General features: G+C 30.0%; 1 protein-coding gene across 1 annotated transcript in view; it reads right to left on the reverse strand.

Annotated features, from left to right (window-relative positions):
- Positions 1–207: 207 nt before the first annotated feature.
- LOC140452938 ((E3-independent) E2 ubiquitin-conjugating enzyme UBE2O) overlaps positions 208–16,123 on the reverse strand; it is a 52,493-nt gene continuing 36,577 nt past the window's right edge. The window contains exons 12-13 of the mRNA XM_072547259.1: positions 14,078–14,496; positions 208–11,228 (exon numbers count right to left, since the gene is read on the reverse strand). Of these exons, the coding sequence (XP_072403360.1) occupies positions 10,918–11,228; positions 14,078–14,496 (730 nt within the window). The 3' untranslated portion in view covers positions 208–10,917. The remainder of the gene's footprint in view (positions 11,229–14,077; positions 14,497–16,123) is intronic.

Here is a 16,123-nt window from a genome sequence, read left to right on the forward strand (position 1 = left end):
CTTTTCAAGATCTTGGCCACTTCTGTAACTGATTTGTTAACAATTGGCACACATCTTCTGATCAGCTTATAGGCGTAACGGAAAGGATATTTTGATAAAATGTTGGTCAGTGATCATAAATAATAAAACTGGCTGCAAATATTTTCAAATGAATGTACTAAATATATTACCGACAGTCTAATATTATAAATAATAGAAACATCTTAATCTACTGGTAACAATAAATGCGCAAATAAAAACATTTTTCTCACAAAAATGGTTTTATCACAGTAATACAATTTTTAAAATAATACTTACTACCAATGGAAATGAATTAACTCTGTTTTGAAGCATCATTGATTTGTAAAAACTCTTGCTTGTAGAAATAATCGATAATACATATAATCAAACTACGAAATAGTTGTCAGTGACACCATTTGCAATTAAAAACCGATTTTTTCAGAGCAGTCTTAAATATTATTAATATGAAATAAATAGTAAATTATATTATAAATTATAGTTACATAAAAAATTGTCTGGCTAATTGTTCTTTACCAAAGCCATCTAATTAAAAGTAAAAAAAAATAAGGTAATATGTCGCCTATAGGAGATAACACAATAAACATAAACCGTTGGTTGTCAGGTTGTCCACAAAGATCTAAATATAACATCTGATATGCATATTTGGGGATTTACCACACACTTATCTGGGAATAGCGACTGAAAATTATTATGAATCAATGTTCATAGTCATATTTAAAAATATTTATGATTTAAAACACGAATATATCGCATGTGTTTGCGTGTTTCGCATAATTAAAGGAAACGAAAAAATTAAGAAACAAGAAAGTTCTGAAAAATTTGTAATGAATGAGGTGATAAAAACATATGACGGATAATTCATGATTTCAATATGCAACAACAATATGCAAAATAGATAATATTCTAGCAAAAATACCACATTTAGGAAAATGAATTTTCCACAAAAATAAATTTTAAAAATCTGCAGCATATACAGGTAGTAATACTGGTTTGTGGATGGCGACCTCGATGTGTTTGTATCGCGTAAAACTGGAAATGATCGCGGGAGCAGTAATTCAGACCTTTTTTAAAAAGTAGTTTTATTTTATGTTGTTACTCAGGGAACCAGCATTGGTGATCATTATGAATACTGCGATAGTGGCTAAACGGAAAAATGACCTACTTACGCGTGTCTAGAATATTTGAATGTAACAAGTTAAAGCTTAATGTACAACTACTGGCTATTGTAAGATTGTATAAATTTAGATATATTAAATATGTCACAGATAAAGCTATACATGCAAACGGTATAACTGTTTTGCTGGTGCACCCTTATCACTGTGAATTAAATACGGTCGAACTCACGAGCACAAATTTTAGTGACCCTTTTGTTTCTCCTGACAGAATTTATGCTACTTATAATATTGCTATGTCATTAGTTGACTATCTGCCAAAATATAACCACAACAGTAGTAATTGTTATATTTGTAAATGTTCTTTTATGTATATCGTCACTTGTTATAAAATAAAAAATTAACCAAAATTCTACTGTCAAATGGTTAAGGTTTAAATGGTTAAACATTGTTTTAAATGGATTAACGTAAATAAAAACTGTTCATATTATTGTCTTTCATAAACAGTTTATTTCCAAAAATTGATTAGACTGTGCCAAAAAAATATATTTTAGACTATTTTACATGGTACTGAAAACCCTCGTGTGTCATTTAAGAACCTGTACCCCCTATAAACTAGGGATGATGTTACTGACTATTTCGTACTTCCATTATAGTGTAAAACGTCAACGTAAACGTCAATTATTGAATATAACTTAACTCTTTTAAAATATTTTTTGTTGTAGACGTAGTATTAAAATGTTTTTCTTATTATCGTACGATATTAAGATCTAAAAGATTTTTCGAGTTAATAAATTTCTTTTTCTTGTATAATTTATAGATTTTTTATTTGCGCATTTCATTAATAATGATATAAAAATATATGAAACAAAATAATACAGATTTTAAAAGATACACTGCATACTATTCATTTCCAATTTTTTCTTTAAACCTCATCAATGTGGCACACTATCAATTATTGTAAAAAAACTTAGCCACTTGAAAAATATTGTGAAAAATATGTTAAAAAACTATTTGTTATAATTTCCCTAATAATTAAGCTAATAATACAAAATCAAATGACGACTATTCCGGGAAACGGAAAAAGAATTAAGAAATGTTAGGAATCTATATTTGCTAGTCCGTTATACACTTATATATTATTTTTTCTTTGGTACTTTTTTTTCAATGTTTTGTCGTCGTGTCGTTAGTTCTGCGGTGTTCTATCTTTTCTATAAGCGCTGCACAACTATGAATTAGTCTACTAGCGGCTTCACCGTCCATGATCAAAGAAAATACTTTTGTTAGCTCCTCTAGAATTCCTATATTTATTTGAGTTACTCATTTAGGGGGTGTTTATCATATGTCTGCACCTTTTTAACTTTGTCATATTTTGAGCACTCCTCCAGTAGATTTAACTCTAAAAGAACACTTTCGTCAACATTAACATGTTTTGCTCTTAAACCAACTTCTTTTATGGCGTCCAGTCAAATAGTTTTTCTGGCTGCTTATTTAATTTCAGTTTGTCCACTTTTTTTGGTTAATTTTTAGTTTTAGTGAAGAATCAAAGCCATTCTTTAATTTAAATTTTGCTCTTTCTGATTTAACTGTTTTACCTTTCTCAATATAATCATTTAATAAGTTTGAGTTTGAACTGCTGGTTTGATTTTTATGTATGCACAAAGACTATTATAACTTTTTAATAAATCTGTATTTGTAAATTACTTTTACATTTTCCTGAAAGTGAACTCATCATAATCTACATTTTCTCCTACGAACTCCTATTCGTCGATATATGTTGTTAAATTTGAAACTATACATTTTGTGATTCGATAATTTATAATCCCCTTCTTAATCCTTTTAGTTTTCTCTTCGATCTTTACTACTATCTGATATTTTGACATATAAGCTTCATCTACTTTTATAAACCAGTCAATTTTTCTTTATCCTTTTAACTTCTTGTGGTTGAAGAAGTTAATAAAGTAGTATCACTAAAGTTAAGAAGGTAAAAATAGTAATCAAAGATAGCAGGATCAACATTTTTAAGATAAAACAGAAATAGTGTATTCCAGACCACATAAATACAAGTAGAGAGGAAGAGTGTGGTCAATCATGAAGTCCGACACATTCTGAAAGGAGCAGGTTCCGAAGAAAAAATTGAAGGAAGAACTACATAATAAATGTTCCGAGGCATGTTAAGATTTTCTAACGTTTTTACGCCTTAGACAACCGAACAAGGAATGAGCTTCATCAAGTCGTAAGATCATATATATCACCGTACAACCAATCAATCGGCCGGCTAGATTCACTCATAAATTGTCAAATCAAAGCTTTTATATAACTAAGTTTTAAACATTTCTCTGACCATAAAGTCGACAGACTTTCAATTAATAACACAAAGATAGTCAATTAGTTAAAGCAGGAGAGGAAAAAAATCGAAATTAATCATTAATTGTAGTATTTTCCATACGCCATCTCCTTTTTTGAGGTTAGGTCTGTCAAGAGTCTGTAAACAAATTAAATTATCTATGGCATTTCTATAGTCACAATCATATCAGATTACTTATCACTTTATCTTCACTGTCTTTGTATAATAAAGCTGGTGATATTTCACAAGTATTACTTTTAACAACTCTTCCTCTAAAAGAAAAGTACTAGAATGATGACCAGAAAATATATAATGACCTATTGCAATTAAGTAGTTTATTTTGCAAATTATTATAAATCTAAAAAGAAAAATAACGTAACGTCATCGCTCAACATAAGTCATGTTGATTATATATATATATATATATATATATATATATATATATATATATATATATATATATATATATATATATATGTACTATTGCCATGACTTTTTAATATTATTTACTATCTTTAATGGAAACTAACCACCTTTCCTTTAGTGCAAACGCTTTGTGGAACTTTAATATCCATTAAGGTAAATAATGCCATTATTTAAGTAAACTAGTGTACTCTAACTGATATAGTTCTGCAGTGTAATCCTTTTCATTTCTGTTAACGATATTCTTGTTTTATCTCTACCTTCTACATTAAACATACGATTTACTCAAAAATGATTCAGCAATAAGAACTGACAGTTTCTAATAGAAGATCTAAGATATAGATAATACAAGAAATTTGTGCGATTACTAATGCTCTCAAAACATTAGCGTGAATAAATAAATAGACTAAATTTAAAGCAAATAAAATCAGTACATAGGAAATATAACTTTATTTTTAATAATGTTAACGTTTAATCTTTGAGTACTTTCTGAATCACAGACAGAATGAAGTTTAAAATACTGCTTATGTCAACAGAAGCTTTTCTCATTGTATTAAATACTAGATGGATTCAAAACAGCCACGAGATGGACAGATTTTAAAAAATATAGAATCTATATCATATATTTTTTAACAGTTTAAAATTATAAGCTGTACGGTTTGTTTATGTTTCAGTTTCAAATTAAAACAGATTTTCTTGTATTCAAATCGTTTGCTGACTGTCATATCGACTTGAGGATATATATTTCCAACTAATAATGAGGCGATAATAAATATGAAGTTTTACAAAAGTAAGGATCGAAATAAGTATGTCAATTTATACAAAAATGTTAAATATGTTGCATAACATGAGTCCATTTCAATTTAGGTAAAAAGAAATAAATAATACACTTACACACAATCAATTTATTCTACCTCGTACGACCGTTCGCATACTATAATTTACTATGCATCATCAGGTCTCCGGTACGGTAATTAAATGCTAAAAATTTTTAGCATTTTATTACCTGACAATGCACAGTAAATTGTAGTATGCGAAATCGGCCTTCCGAGGTAAAATAAATTAATTGTGAGTAACTCTATTATTTATTTCTTTTTACCTAAATTACAAAACAATTTTTACTAGCAAATCGAAAATTTTCATCACCAAAGTAAATTTTCATCAAGAGAGAAAGCAACTGAAAGGACAAGTTTTCTGCGTATCCCATAAGCAAGGAAGAATTTGATATTTAATATGAACTTAATTTTGGCCACAGATCTAGAGGGTTTGCGAGTGTCCAATGAACAAGTAAGAATTTAAAATTTAATGTAAACTTGGTTACATATCTATAGGTAATGCTAGCCACGCCAAATGCTAGTTTTTCGCGGGTTTTGATTAATTCGTACAATTATCCATGTTGTTTAATTAAATATTTCTACACATTTGGCGAATTTAGGATAGGTAAGTTGTCACTTACGAAGTTAGAAAGAAGATAGAAGAGTGTAATTACTAGTTAAGATTAGGTTCGTCCCTGGCCACCCATGCCACGAGTAGATTCATTTTAAGATTGAACTCCGAAGAGAGAATGCCTTGTTTTAGGTAGTGGTACACGATTTTGGTAATATTGGATTAGTACAATACTCATTTATTTCTTCCTTAATCTCTTTATTTAATTTATTCAAAGTAAAACTGAATTATGTAATTTGTATAGTTTCCGTTTCAATGATGTAATGTTCTAATTTGTCTTTGCTGTAATTTAATTGTTTAAAATTTACTTTATTCCAGTCCAAATGATCGTTTTTACCAAAATAAAGATAAAAACATAAAGAATGAGTTCAAAAAGGTGCTGAAACTGTTTTCTTGTGACCTTCCATAATAATTTCCGTACATTCTATATATATTCCTCCAATAAATTCGCGGTTCATCGATTCAATAATACTATTAAAATAAACACTAATTTTCCAATTTTAAATTTTAAGTATCGAACGTATGAAGAAGCTCTCATGTATATATAAGTGTAATGGGACTTTTTATTAGAAAAATAGTATTGATTAATTTTTTTTAAACCAAAATATCTGCATGATTTATAGAATAAATTTTTTGTTTCCAAATGTTACTTTCTTTAACTAAAAATTAACTGATATATTTGGCACCCTTAACAATAAACCTTTTAAAAGCATTCAAATCGTGGCTGCTTTTTTCTATTTCTATAGAAAAAAGTTTAATATAAAAAATTTCATACTTTAATATAAAAAAGTGAGCCCACAAAACCAATCCCATCTTATAAAACTAAAGAACATACATCTACATTCGAGGAATAAATTTATTGGAGTAACTACTGTAGAATATATTGTTAAGGTATTTTTTGTATACTCTGCTATTCGACCACCCAATTTGGTGAGATTTTAAGACGTGCTTCTCTAATGAGGACGAATGTAAGAAAATAAATCGTCAAAAGATATTTCCAAGAGTGCAGTTAATAAAAGCTGATAGGCTGAAATTGTTGTGGAAAATGGGAGGATTGACAAAAATGGATACAATCCAACCCATACAGAAGATTGCTGTACGGTCCATGAAGAGGATACGGACTCTGCCTGAGGATAAAGAGATAAGTGGCGGTTAACAGGAAAGTTTGGAAAGCGAGATGTGGAAAAGGCTGCACTGTATGGTCAGGATAAGTAGGTTAGCTGGAAAGAAGAGAATATAAAATAGCAAAAGAAATTATATAATACAGAAAAATTCAGAGATCGCATTGAAGGATTCAGAAAGTTATGAAACAAATCATCCCAAGTACCATTAGTGAATACTGGATTTAATATTGAAATGCTTCATTAAAGATTATGACAAACGTAAACTATCGCAACAATATATAACAAGCATAAAATATTGATTATGTTTTATGAACTCACTTAAAATGCACATAAATTGTATATACAACCATTTTCCTATTTTGTTAAATTACATTAAATTTCAAATTAATTAAAAGTTCTAATAAAGATTTAGTATGCCATGTTATATGATAATTAATATTAGAGCAAAAAACAAATCACATTAATGCAATATGATTTAAATTGGTGCAGCGGTATTGCAATGTTCCAACAATCGATTAAGTTTTTTTGATTATGTCAAATTCGACTCATAAAATATAAATATTGTTTCATAGTTAATTTGATGATATAAAATTTTGATTATGATTAAGGATATATCTTAAACGGACTAAATAGTGTCCATTTAAGGTTTCAAATCTTATATTAGTGATTCTATTATTAATTAATATATTATTATATACAAAACCCTTATACAACCAGTGTTGACATATGGGTCGGAGACATGGACCATTTCCAAGGCAGATGAAAATCTCTTGCTTATATTTGAACGAAGGATCCTGAGAAGAATATTTGGTGGCATCTGTGAAAACGGTGTTTGGAGAAGGAGGTACAACTACGAGATATATCACAGATATAAACATATATTTGGTGGTAAAGACGTAGTATCCTTTATAAAAATAGGAAGACTAAGATGGGCAGGACATCTGGCAAGATCACAGCAGAACAACCCTCCTAGAAGAATCCTTATGTCACAACCTGTGGGAAGTAGAAAAAGGGGTAGACCAAAACTCAGATGGAGGGATGGTGTAGATGAGGATGGTAGACAAATAGGCGCAGCAAACTGGCAACAGTTGGCAATGGATAGAACTGACTGGCGTAATAGACTTGGGAAGGTCGAGGCTCTTTTATAGGGCTGTAGCACCAATGATGATGATTATTAATATAATAACAGATTCGAATAAAGAGCAAACTATTTTGACTCACGAAAGAAATGTTAACGATTAAAGACTATTAGCAATTATAAATTAATTCAGAATTGGATAAATTAATTAGGGACAATAACAAAAGATAAAATAGAATTAGTTAATGAATGGAGTAGGTTGTACGATAGTAGCCTATGGACAAAACTGCATGATACTACAATCTATCAAATATTGTTGATTATAAACAGACTTGGATTTGTGAAATAACGCTGCAAGTAGAAAAAAGAAGCCGGAATTTTTAAATATAGAGGGTGTTTGAAACATTAAAAATTAGTGCGACTGACTTTAGCTACCAAATTTGGAAATCAGCAAAGAATAAAAGTACGTCCAGCAACTGTTCGCATGTTACCGAGAAGTCAAGGCTACATATCAGAGAAAAAAAAATCAATGGTATGAAACCTCACCAAAGATATTTTTCAGCGTTTTCGATCAAGTAACTTTAAAGATCTTCTTTGTATCTCAAAAAAGATTTTTCCCAATATCTCTTATGCTGTATATGTTAAAGCTGCTAGCACCTATAGTGCGACGTATTGTGACATTATAGGTTTTTCGTGAAACGGCTCATACTTAGTATCCAAAGAGGTGCCGTTCTATGTAACATAATACAAGATGCTGTACTTCTGTCGTAAAGGTTGGATGCAAGAATTCAATTTATCAACAATACCATAGCCAGCAATTTCACCAGATTTTAGTAGCATTGAAAACATATGGAGAAAAATGTTTTACAGGCCCGGACCTCCATTATCAACAATGGGGAGTGACCAATAATTAGATATAATTTAATGTATTCAAGTAATAAAAATGTATGCAGACAAATTATAATGTCATTTTTTGTCCAATTTCATATTTTATTAGAAATAGGGTTTCTGAACATCAAGGGATTGAAATATGTAAAAAGGGTACATGTCAGGCTTTGATTTATGCATAAAGCAGCACAATTTTTACACGACGTTTAGCATTAAGGGTACATGTTGGTGACATGCTTCCTTTGCGTATAAGATATAGCGATGGTGAGATATCGATGCAAGCGCCTCTAGTGTTACCACGTCGTCAGTTGTCTGTTTTAGTTTGTTGTTTGTTTTCTTACGCCACATAACGAGCTTATTAAAATAGGTGAAAATTAGGAAACAAGTGAAAGAAAACGTAAACGTGATCCTTGTAAATACGACCGTAATATTAGGAAGAAAGCAAGGGTAGAAGGGAAGTTTTATACATCTTCCAAAGATAATAACGTTCCAGCAAAGCAAATAAAAGACTCCCCTTGCAGGTACATTCTATAATATATTTTTACAATAAAAATCTAACTTAATATTACTTTAGTTGTACGCTACAATGCTATGGGAAGTTCAGTGATGATGATAAATTGCAAATTCACCAACGATTCTAGTCTTCTCAATTCAAAGACGAACAAGACATCTTTCTACAGGGCCTTATTGATGTATTAAGCATTAAGAATCGCCGTCCTCGACAAGGTAAGAGACACAACCGAAATCAAAGAGTTTCAACTTCTATGCATTTAAAGGATCTCATAAAATGAATGTTTGAAAGCTTTTATGTCTTTATATGCAATCACTTATAAGCGTATTAGAAAGAATCGAAAATTTTGGAGAACAGGGAAAATAACCTAGAGATTTACGCGGAAAACAACCAAGCGCTAATGCATTTTCTGAAGGGGTCACGCAATTAGTCCTGGAGCACATTGTCTTTTTTTTGTAAAAGTAAGCCACTACTCTGGACAAGAAAGGAAATATTTGGATAGGGAGTTAACTATATATATATATATATATATATATATATATATATATATATATATATATATATATATATATATATATATATACATTTATATATTTCCCAAAAAGGTGTTTTTGACAATATCATGTGCTCTTTTTACATATTCCGATGCAATTGTGCTTTCTCTTTTTCGGATAATTTTTCCTAATACTTCTTATAATTAACAACACAGCGTACTAAATTGATATGATTTCGAAAACTATAGAAAAATCATAATATCAAGAAAATGTAAAAAGAGAAAAAACGAGTTATAACGAAAAATATATAAGTTTGTTTTAAAGATTTTTTTAAAGTTTTAATAAACTATGGATCAAAAAACTTAATACGATGGAACATATATAAAAATATTTGGAAAGAAGCGAATATTGTGATGGAAACCCAAATTTAGTGAATTTTTAATTAAATATTTTGATTAAAATATTAAAACCATTGTATATACAAGCAATGTGTTTAGATTTGTTAGAAAACGCTAATTTTTTTCAACTTTTATAACCTTACTTTTATTAGGTTTCAACAATTCAAAACATACAAAACAATAAATATATTAAAATAGCTCCTGACTGTAAGACCAATGGGAACTTAGCTACCAATTTTTTACGTATATTTTTTTAATGACAAAATGTGCGATTAGGAACATTAGATTTTACTATACAAAATTTATTTGTCAAAATTAATCACATATTGTGCTGAGCAACAATCGAAATGAGCTAAGTGGGAAATGAATTTATTCATTAATGATAGCAGAAAATGTAACGAATAAAAATGACTATACACTAACGATGTCTTGTCTACAACTTTCTGTACTGTGTGAAATAACAAAAGAATGTGTACTGTAACGAGTGTTATCAAAGTAGTAGGGACAAAATTATCCAAGCTGCGACAAGCTGACATAAGACAATAAAACCAGGTGACTTAACAGAATTTTTTAGTAACATAGATGTTTTGATTGTAAAAAGTATATCATTTCCAAGATTTCAGTTATTTATAACAAATATATCCTGTACAATAATACCTTTCTACAATTTCTAGGCTTCCAGCTCATTTATCTTAAGTCTATTTTAAACATGAAATAAGAAAAATGGCTTTGTCATTTACTGTCAGATTATTTTCACAAAAAGCGCATTCACAGTACGTATAAAAACTATTAAAACACATATTATAAACTTCACAGACAAATAAACCTGATCTGGCAGTGTCGTAAGTTTTTTTATACATACTAAAATTGTTTCTTTATTTATTAAATCATTTAGTTTTTAGATATTTGTCTTCTAGAATAGAAGAAACTTTATTTGATTGGAATCATTAAATTTTGTTTTAAAACCTATCAACAATATCACTGTGAAGATATAACGAGTAATTGATTCTTTATCCCAACACCTCATGAGTCTTACAGCCAGGACCAAGATACAAGAATGAAATTACAAACAATGTTACTTGGTTTCGTTTGGAACTTCAGTCGTATTATCACCAATTTTATTCAGTACATCTTCAAACGTATCTAACGCAGATGCTAAAGATAGTTTTAGTCCTTTGCTAACAGGTAACAGGGGAAATTCTGGATTGAGAGGATTCTCGTTACGACAGTAACCGCGCAGGCGTTCGCATAGTTTGTGACCTCTTTCGGAAAAATGTGCAATGATTTCTCGCTTAAACATTTCGGGAGGTGATTGTAACATCTTTTTCATGGATTGGATCAGTTTTAAGATCACCAATTCGTTGTAGGTTCGGGAATTTTCGTATCCTAAAATTAAAACTTTATTAACAAAGATACGTCGACAGAAATACTTTAATATTGTTCCTAAACTTGCACAAAGAACTTAATGTAATAAAAGCTGTTTAAATATTCTAATCTAATAAAAGCCTAGGACGACACGTCACGCGCAAACGCAGTTTGTCCGATAACTCCTAGCGCCACCTAGAAAAAATCTGAGCTTTATTGCTAACGCATTCTACAAATTAATGATAAAATTTTCAAATATCCTTACTCAGAAATTTTTCAACTTCATCGGCAATAAATTTTTCGGCAAAATTGACAAAAATATTGGTTACTGTAATTGTAAGGTAAGATTTGTTAAGCAAAATAATTTAAAGCTTTATGTTACTTTATAATTACTTGGTTTATATGCAAGAAGTTTATTATTTTAAAAATTTAATGAGTGACTGTGACTATAGATGGCAATTGATTGGATCCTCGTCGCATGCGACGGGCAAAATTACTAGTAAATACCTAATAATAACACACTACCTTTCCTGGATGTTTTAATCTCTAAGAACGATACTGGATATGAGACTCAGATGTATATATTTGATAGAAAAAAAAAACAACACATATCAATAGATATCTAAATTACAAATCAAATCATATTAAAAACAGAATCATTAAATCATTATACGATAGAGCCAAAATTATTTGTTCTAACGAAAATTCGTTCTTAGAGGAGAAACATTTATTAACAACTGTTTTATTAAAAAATGATTATCCTTTACCATTTATAAATAAGGAATTTTCAACAATCGACCGAATGGAATAGAACAACTTAGAACGAGATCCTACAGCATACACAAGAAATGATACGACGAAAATAACAATACCATACATAAAAGGATTATCCGAAAAACTTAAAAGGATAGGAAATAAATTCAACATTCAAAACAACAAACACATTGAGATCTATTTAATCTAAAACTAAACCTAAAAATGAACAAGAAAGAACAAATAATTGTATTTATAAAATACCTTATGAATGCGATCATTTTTATTTAGATGAAACATCAAGACCATTAAACGTTAGAATAAGTTAACATCAACCTTAAGCCCGCCACTCACGTTCCAACGGCACAGTACGATATTGTCGAATGCCACTGCAGTACAATATTGAAAATCGGATGGTAACACCCACGTACCGATTTTGCAGTATGAGTTTTACTTTCAAATCAGAAACATGTCATATACTTTTTGCGGCTCTTGCTCTTTGTATTAACGAAAAAAATACAAGAAACTTAGGTGGTGGTGCAAAGATTGGTTGCTGAAAAGACATACATGCTGTCACGTACATTTATTAGAAGAATTGCGATTATATGTAGATAATTTTAATTCCCTTTTGTAACATGTTCGAAAATTATTAATTTTCTTTTTTACCAACTGTTCATTAGTATTTGCTTTCACTTCTCGAAATTTAGCATCCAAAATATTCACAGCTTTATTTTCTAGCGGTTTTATCATGATGTTATAATGTCGATCTTATTTTCCAAAGACACTCTTGTACTTTATAAATGTCAAAGAAATCTCTTAAAAACTTCTAGCTATAAGCCATTTTCGAAATTTACCAGCAAATGACTTTTTGCAGTCGTACGATTTTGTCAATGTCACAATATACACGATAAAATTTACGACCCAACCAACTTTGTCGTACTGCTGCAGACTGACTTGTTTGTCTGTCGTGGCGGGCTTTATATTAAAAATAGAGCATATAATAGATCTCAAATAAGTAAACACGTATGGGAAAATGAACATAGGGTTCGATGAAACGATTCAAGTATAGTCCTAAAAGAAACAGATGGTAAAAATAGAAAAATCAAAGAAACGGCTCTAATTTTGCTAAATGAGACCAATTGCGTCGTAAATTTCTCGGCAGTAGGATCTGGTTACCCATATAAAAAAAGGAAGTCAATAAAAGGAAAATATCACTATTAGTGCCAGTAACATATGGAGGATACATCGTTTGTTTTTAAATATATATATATATATATATATATATATATATATATATATATATATATATATATATATATATATATATATATATATATATAATCAGAATTTGGTATTTATTGAGAGTAAACTAAATGTAAGACCAAATACTTACCATGTCGGGATTCTATTATGAGGTTTCTTTCATGGTTTTTTCTCATGATTTACTATGGAGTAGCTAACAGGAGAATTTTACTGTCATCTTTGCGTGTGGTTCTCTTTTTAAAGATGAATCACATGCTATGATTTTGTCTGACGGATATTCTTAAGTCAAAATTGATTTCATGTAATCGAATGAACTATTTTACAATAAAGTCGTCCCAAGAACGCAACTCAGCAATATTGACAATATCATTTTAAAGTCGTCTACTTTAAAATGTATAATATATGTCTGAATTGTCAATATGAATGAGTCAGATAAAATTAAATTATTAGAAGAATTTTTCACCAAGTAACAAAAAACAAAATTTGTTTAATTTATTGTTTTGTATTTCGAAAACGATTCCCGAAGTGGAAAATGAAACGTCAATAAACTTTGAACGTTTGGTTTGAACTGTACATATAAATTGACTCACTATCTTAATGCTTTAATTTGACACATATCTTGGCGTTAAATGACGATTATTTGGCTATACGCATAGTATAACTACCAACGATAAGATTCCTGTTTGCCAGATTTAGCTCTGCTCTAACTTTTATATATTATGAAATCTTAAAAAGTGACTAAGATTTGGATTAAATGACGAGATGATAGCAAATTTCAATGAATATTTTAAACGTTGTGACACATCGAAAAAACTTTTTATACTATTTGAAAAGAAGATTACTGAACCACTTACCTTGTTGTGTATCTGTTTGCTTCTCATACCCTGCTTCATTATAGTACGGTTCTGACACCAATATCAAACCTTGAATAGACACTATTAACTGCAATAGCGTACTATTAGGTCCCCAAACTTCAGTACCTTTACCCATCCAAGTGCCTAATAGAGAAACGCATACTTTCCCTTCCACATATAAATTAGGATTCAGCCTCTCTGAGCTGTAGCTGATGTAGTGCACTAATGGGGGTGATCGTGGGTAGTCTGTGCTGAGCTGTATGTCAAAAAGAAAGAGACCATCTTCGTATGGGGTTTTATCGGGACCTCTAATCATGACAGAAAGGAGATCTATCCTGTTACCATACGAACGTACCCATACACCCGAAGGGAGAGAGTCCTTGAGAAGCTTATATTCTTTTTGAATGGATTTAAGAAACCTAAAATATATATAAGGCAGATACATTAACTTTAAGCAAAGAGTAACTGTTTGCAATAATGCAAATAAATGTTTTGGTCAAATTTTTTTCCATAAATCCACTCAACAAATAGAAGGCTTTAATAAAAGGACGTCTTTTAACATATCACTTCTTTTTTTTAAAAACAATAAATTATTGTTCTATATTTTGTAGAATAAAGTGAATTCATTAAATAATTATTAAATGTAAGATAAAAAGAACTAAAAATAAAAAGTTGTAAATAATTACAACCAGGAAGTACAATTTGTGGGGATTCAATACACTTCAGTTATATTTGGGAAACTTGTGTATAAACAAGTGAGTATTTTGTGAGTAGTTTTAAAAAAAATTACAATAAAGTAAAAACTTCTAATGTAATTGCTATATTTGTTTAATGTTGCAAATGTTTTGGGTTTTATCAGACCATCATTAGTTGTTGAACTTAAGTTGGCATGTCACAATGTTAAAATTTATATACTTTATAGGTACAGTTATCGTCTCTATTTGAAAACAAATCTTCAATTTATGATTATGTACGTGAATTGTAAACTTTCTATTTTAATGATATCTAGTTAAAGTTTCCAAAGAAAGCGGTAAATTTTTCATAACTGTACTTAAATGAATCAATGTCATAACTTACTTGGTAACCTGCCTAAAATTTGGTATTGTCTAATAATTTTTGAACTTAGGTATAAAATAATTACGTTAAATGATTAACTATCCAAAAAGCTTTATTTTAAGTAAACGTTCATTATCCATACTGCCGTATTTTTTAAATTAACTGTACCTAAAGATAAAATTACAATTAAATCTGCAAACTAGGAATTTTGTTGATATTACCGTAACAAGTTGTCATTTTGGTAGTGAGAAATTAGTTCGACTATCACTTAATAGATGGGAAAATTAGTTCACGTGTCATTTAGTAGAAGGCAGCAGTGATGTATTAAATGGCGACAGATGCGCGTTTGCCGAATTTAAGAAAAATCTGCAAAACATTGAAAATGAGTTTTGTGGTTATGCCAATTGTCTATGGGTTATGCCTTAGACAAGGAAAGAGAGTTCTATGAAAAAGACAGAAAAGATTCGATTTCACGTTCAAAGCGTCTATGTATCTGTTGCTACGTATTTCGACTTAATAAGTCTCATCAGAACAGTTATTCATAGCCGTTCTTAACGTGAAAAATAATCTTCTCTGTCTTATTAGGAAGCAACAATAAAATGGCTTCGTTATGGACGCAATAGCGACATCTGATAGAAAAATCGGTAAGATAGTTTCGAAACAAATTCAGATTTCTGCTTTAATCTGGAGCCTTCTAAAAATTGCAAGGCATAGCCAGACGTTGATAAAGATGTTAATAGAGACATGGGGAATCTAAAATTTGCATTCCACGACATGTCTCGTCAACTAAGCAGAAATCCTTAACGAATTTGTTTCTTGTACTCATACAGAGTAGATCCGAATAAAATGAAAAAGACAGAAAAGATTCGATTTCACGTTCAAAGCGTCTATGTATCTGTTGATACGTATTTCGACTTAATAAGTCTCATCAGAACAGTTATTCATAGCCGTTCTTAACGTGAAAAATAAGAGAGTTCTCTTTCCTTGTCT

This window comes from Diabrotica undecimpunctata, chromosome 1, assembly GCF_040954645.1.
Source record: "Diabrotica undecimpunctata isolate CICGRU chromosome 1, icDiaUnde3, whole genome shotgun sequence".
Taxonomy (NCBI): Eukaryota; Metazoa; Arthropoda; class Insecta; order Coleoptera; family Chrysomelidae; genus Diabrotica; species Diabrotica undecimpunctata.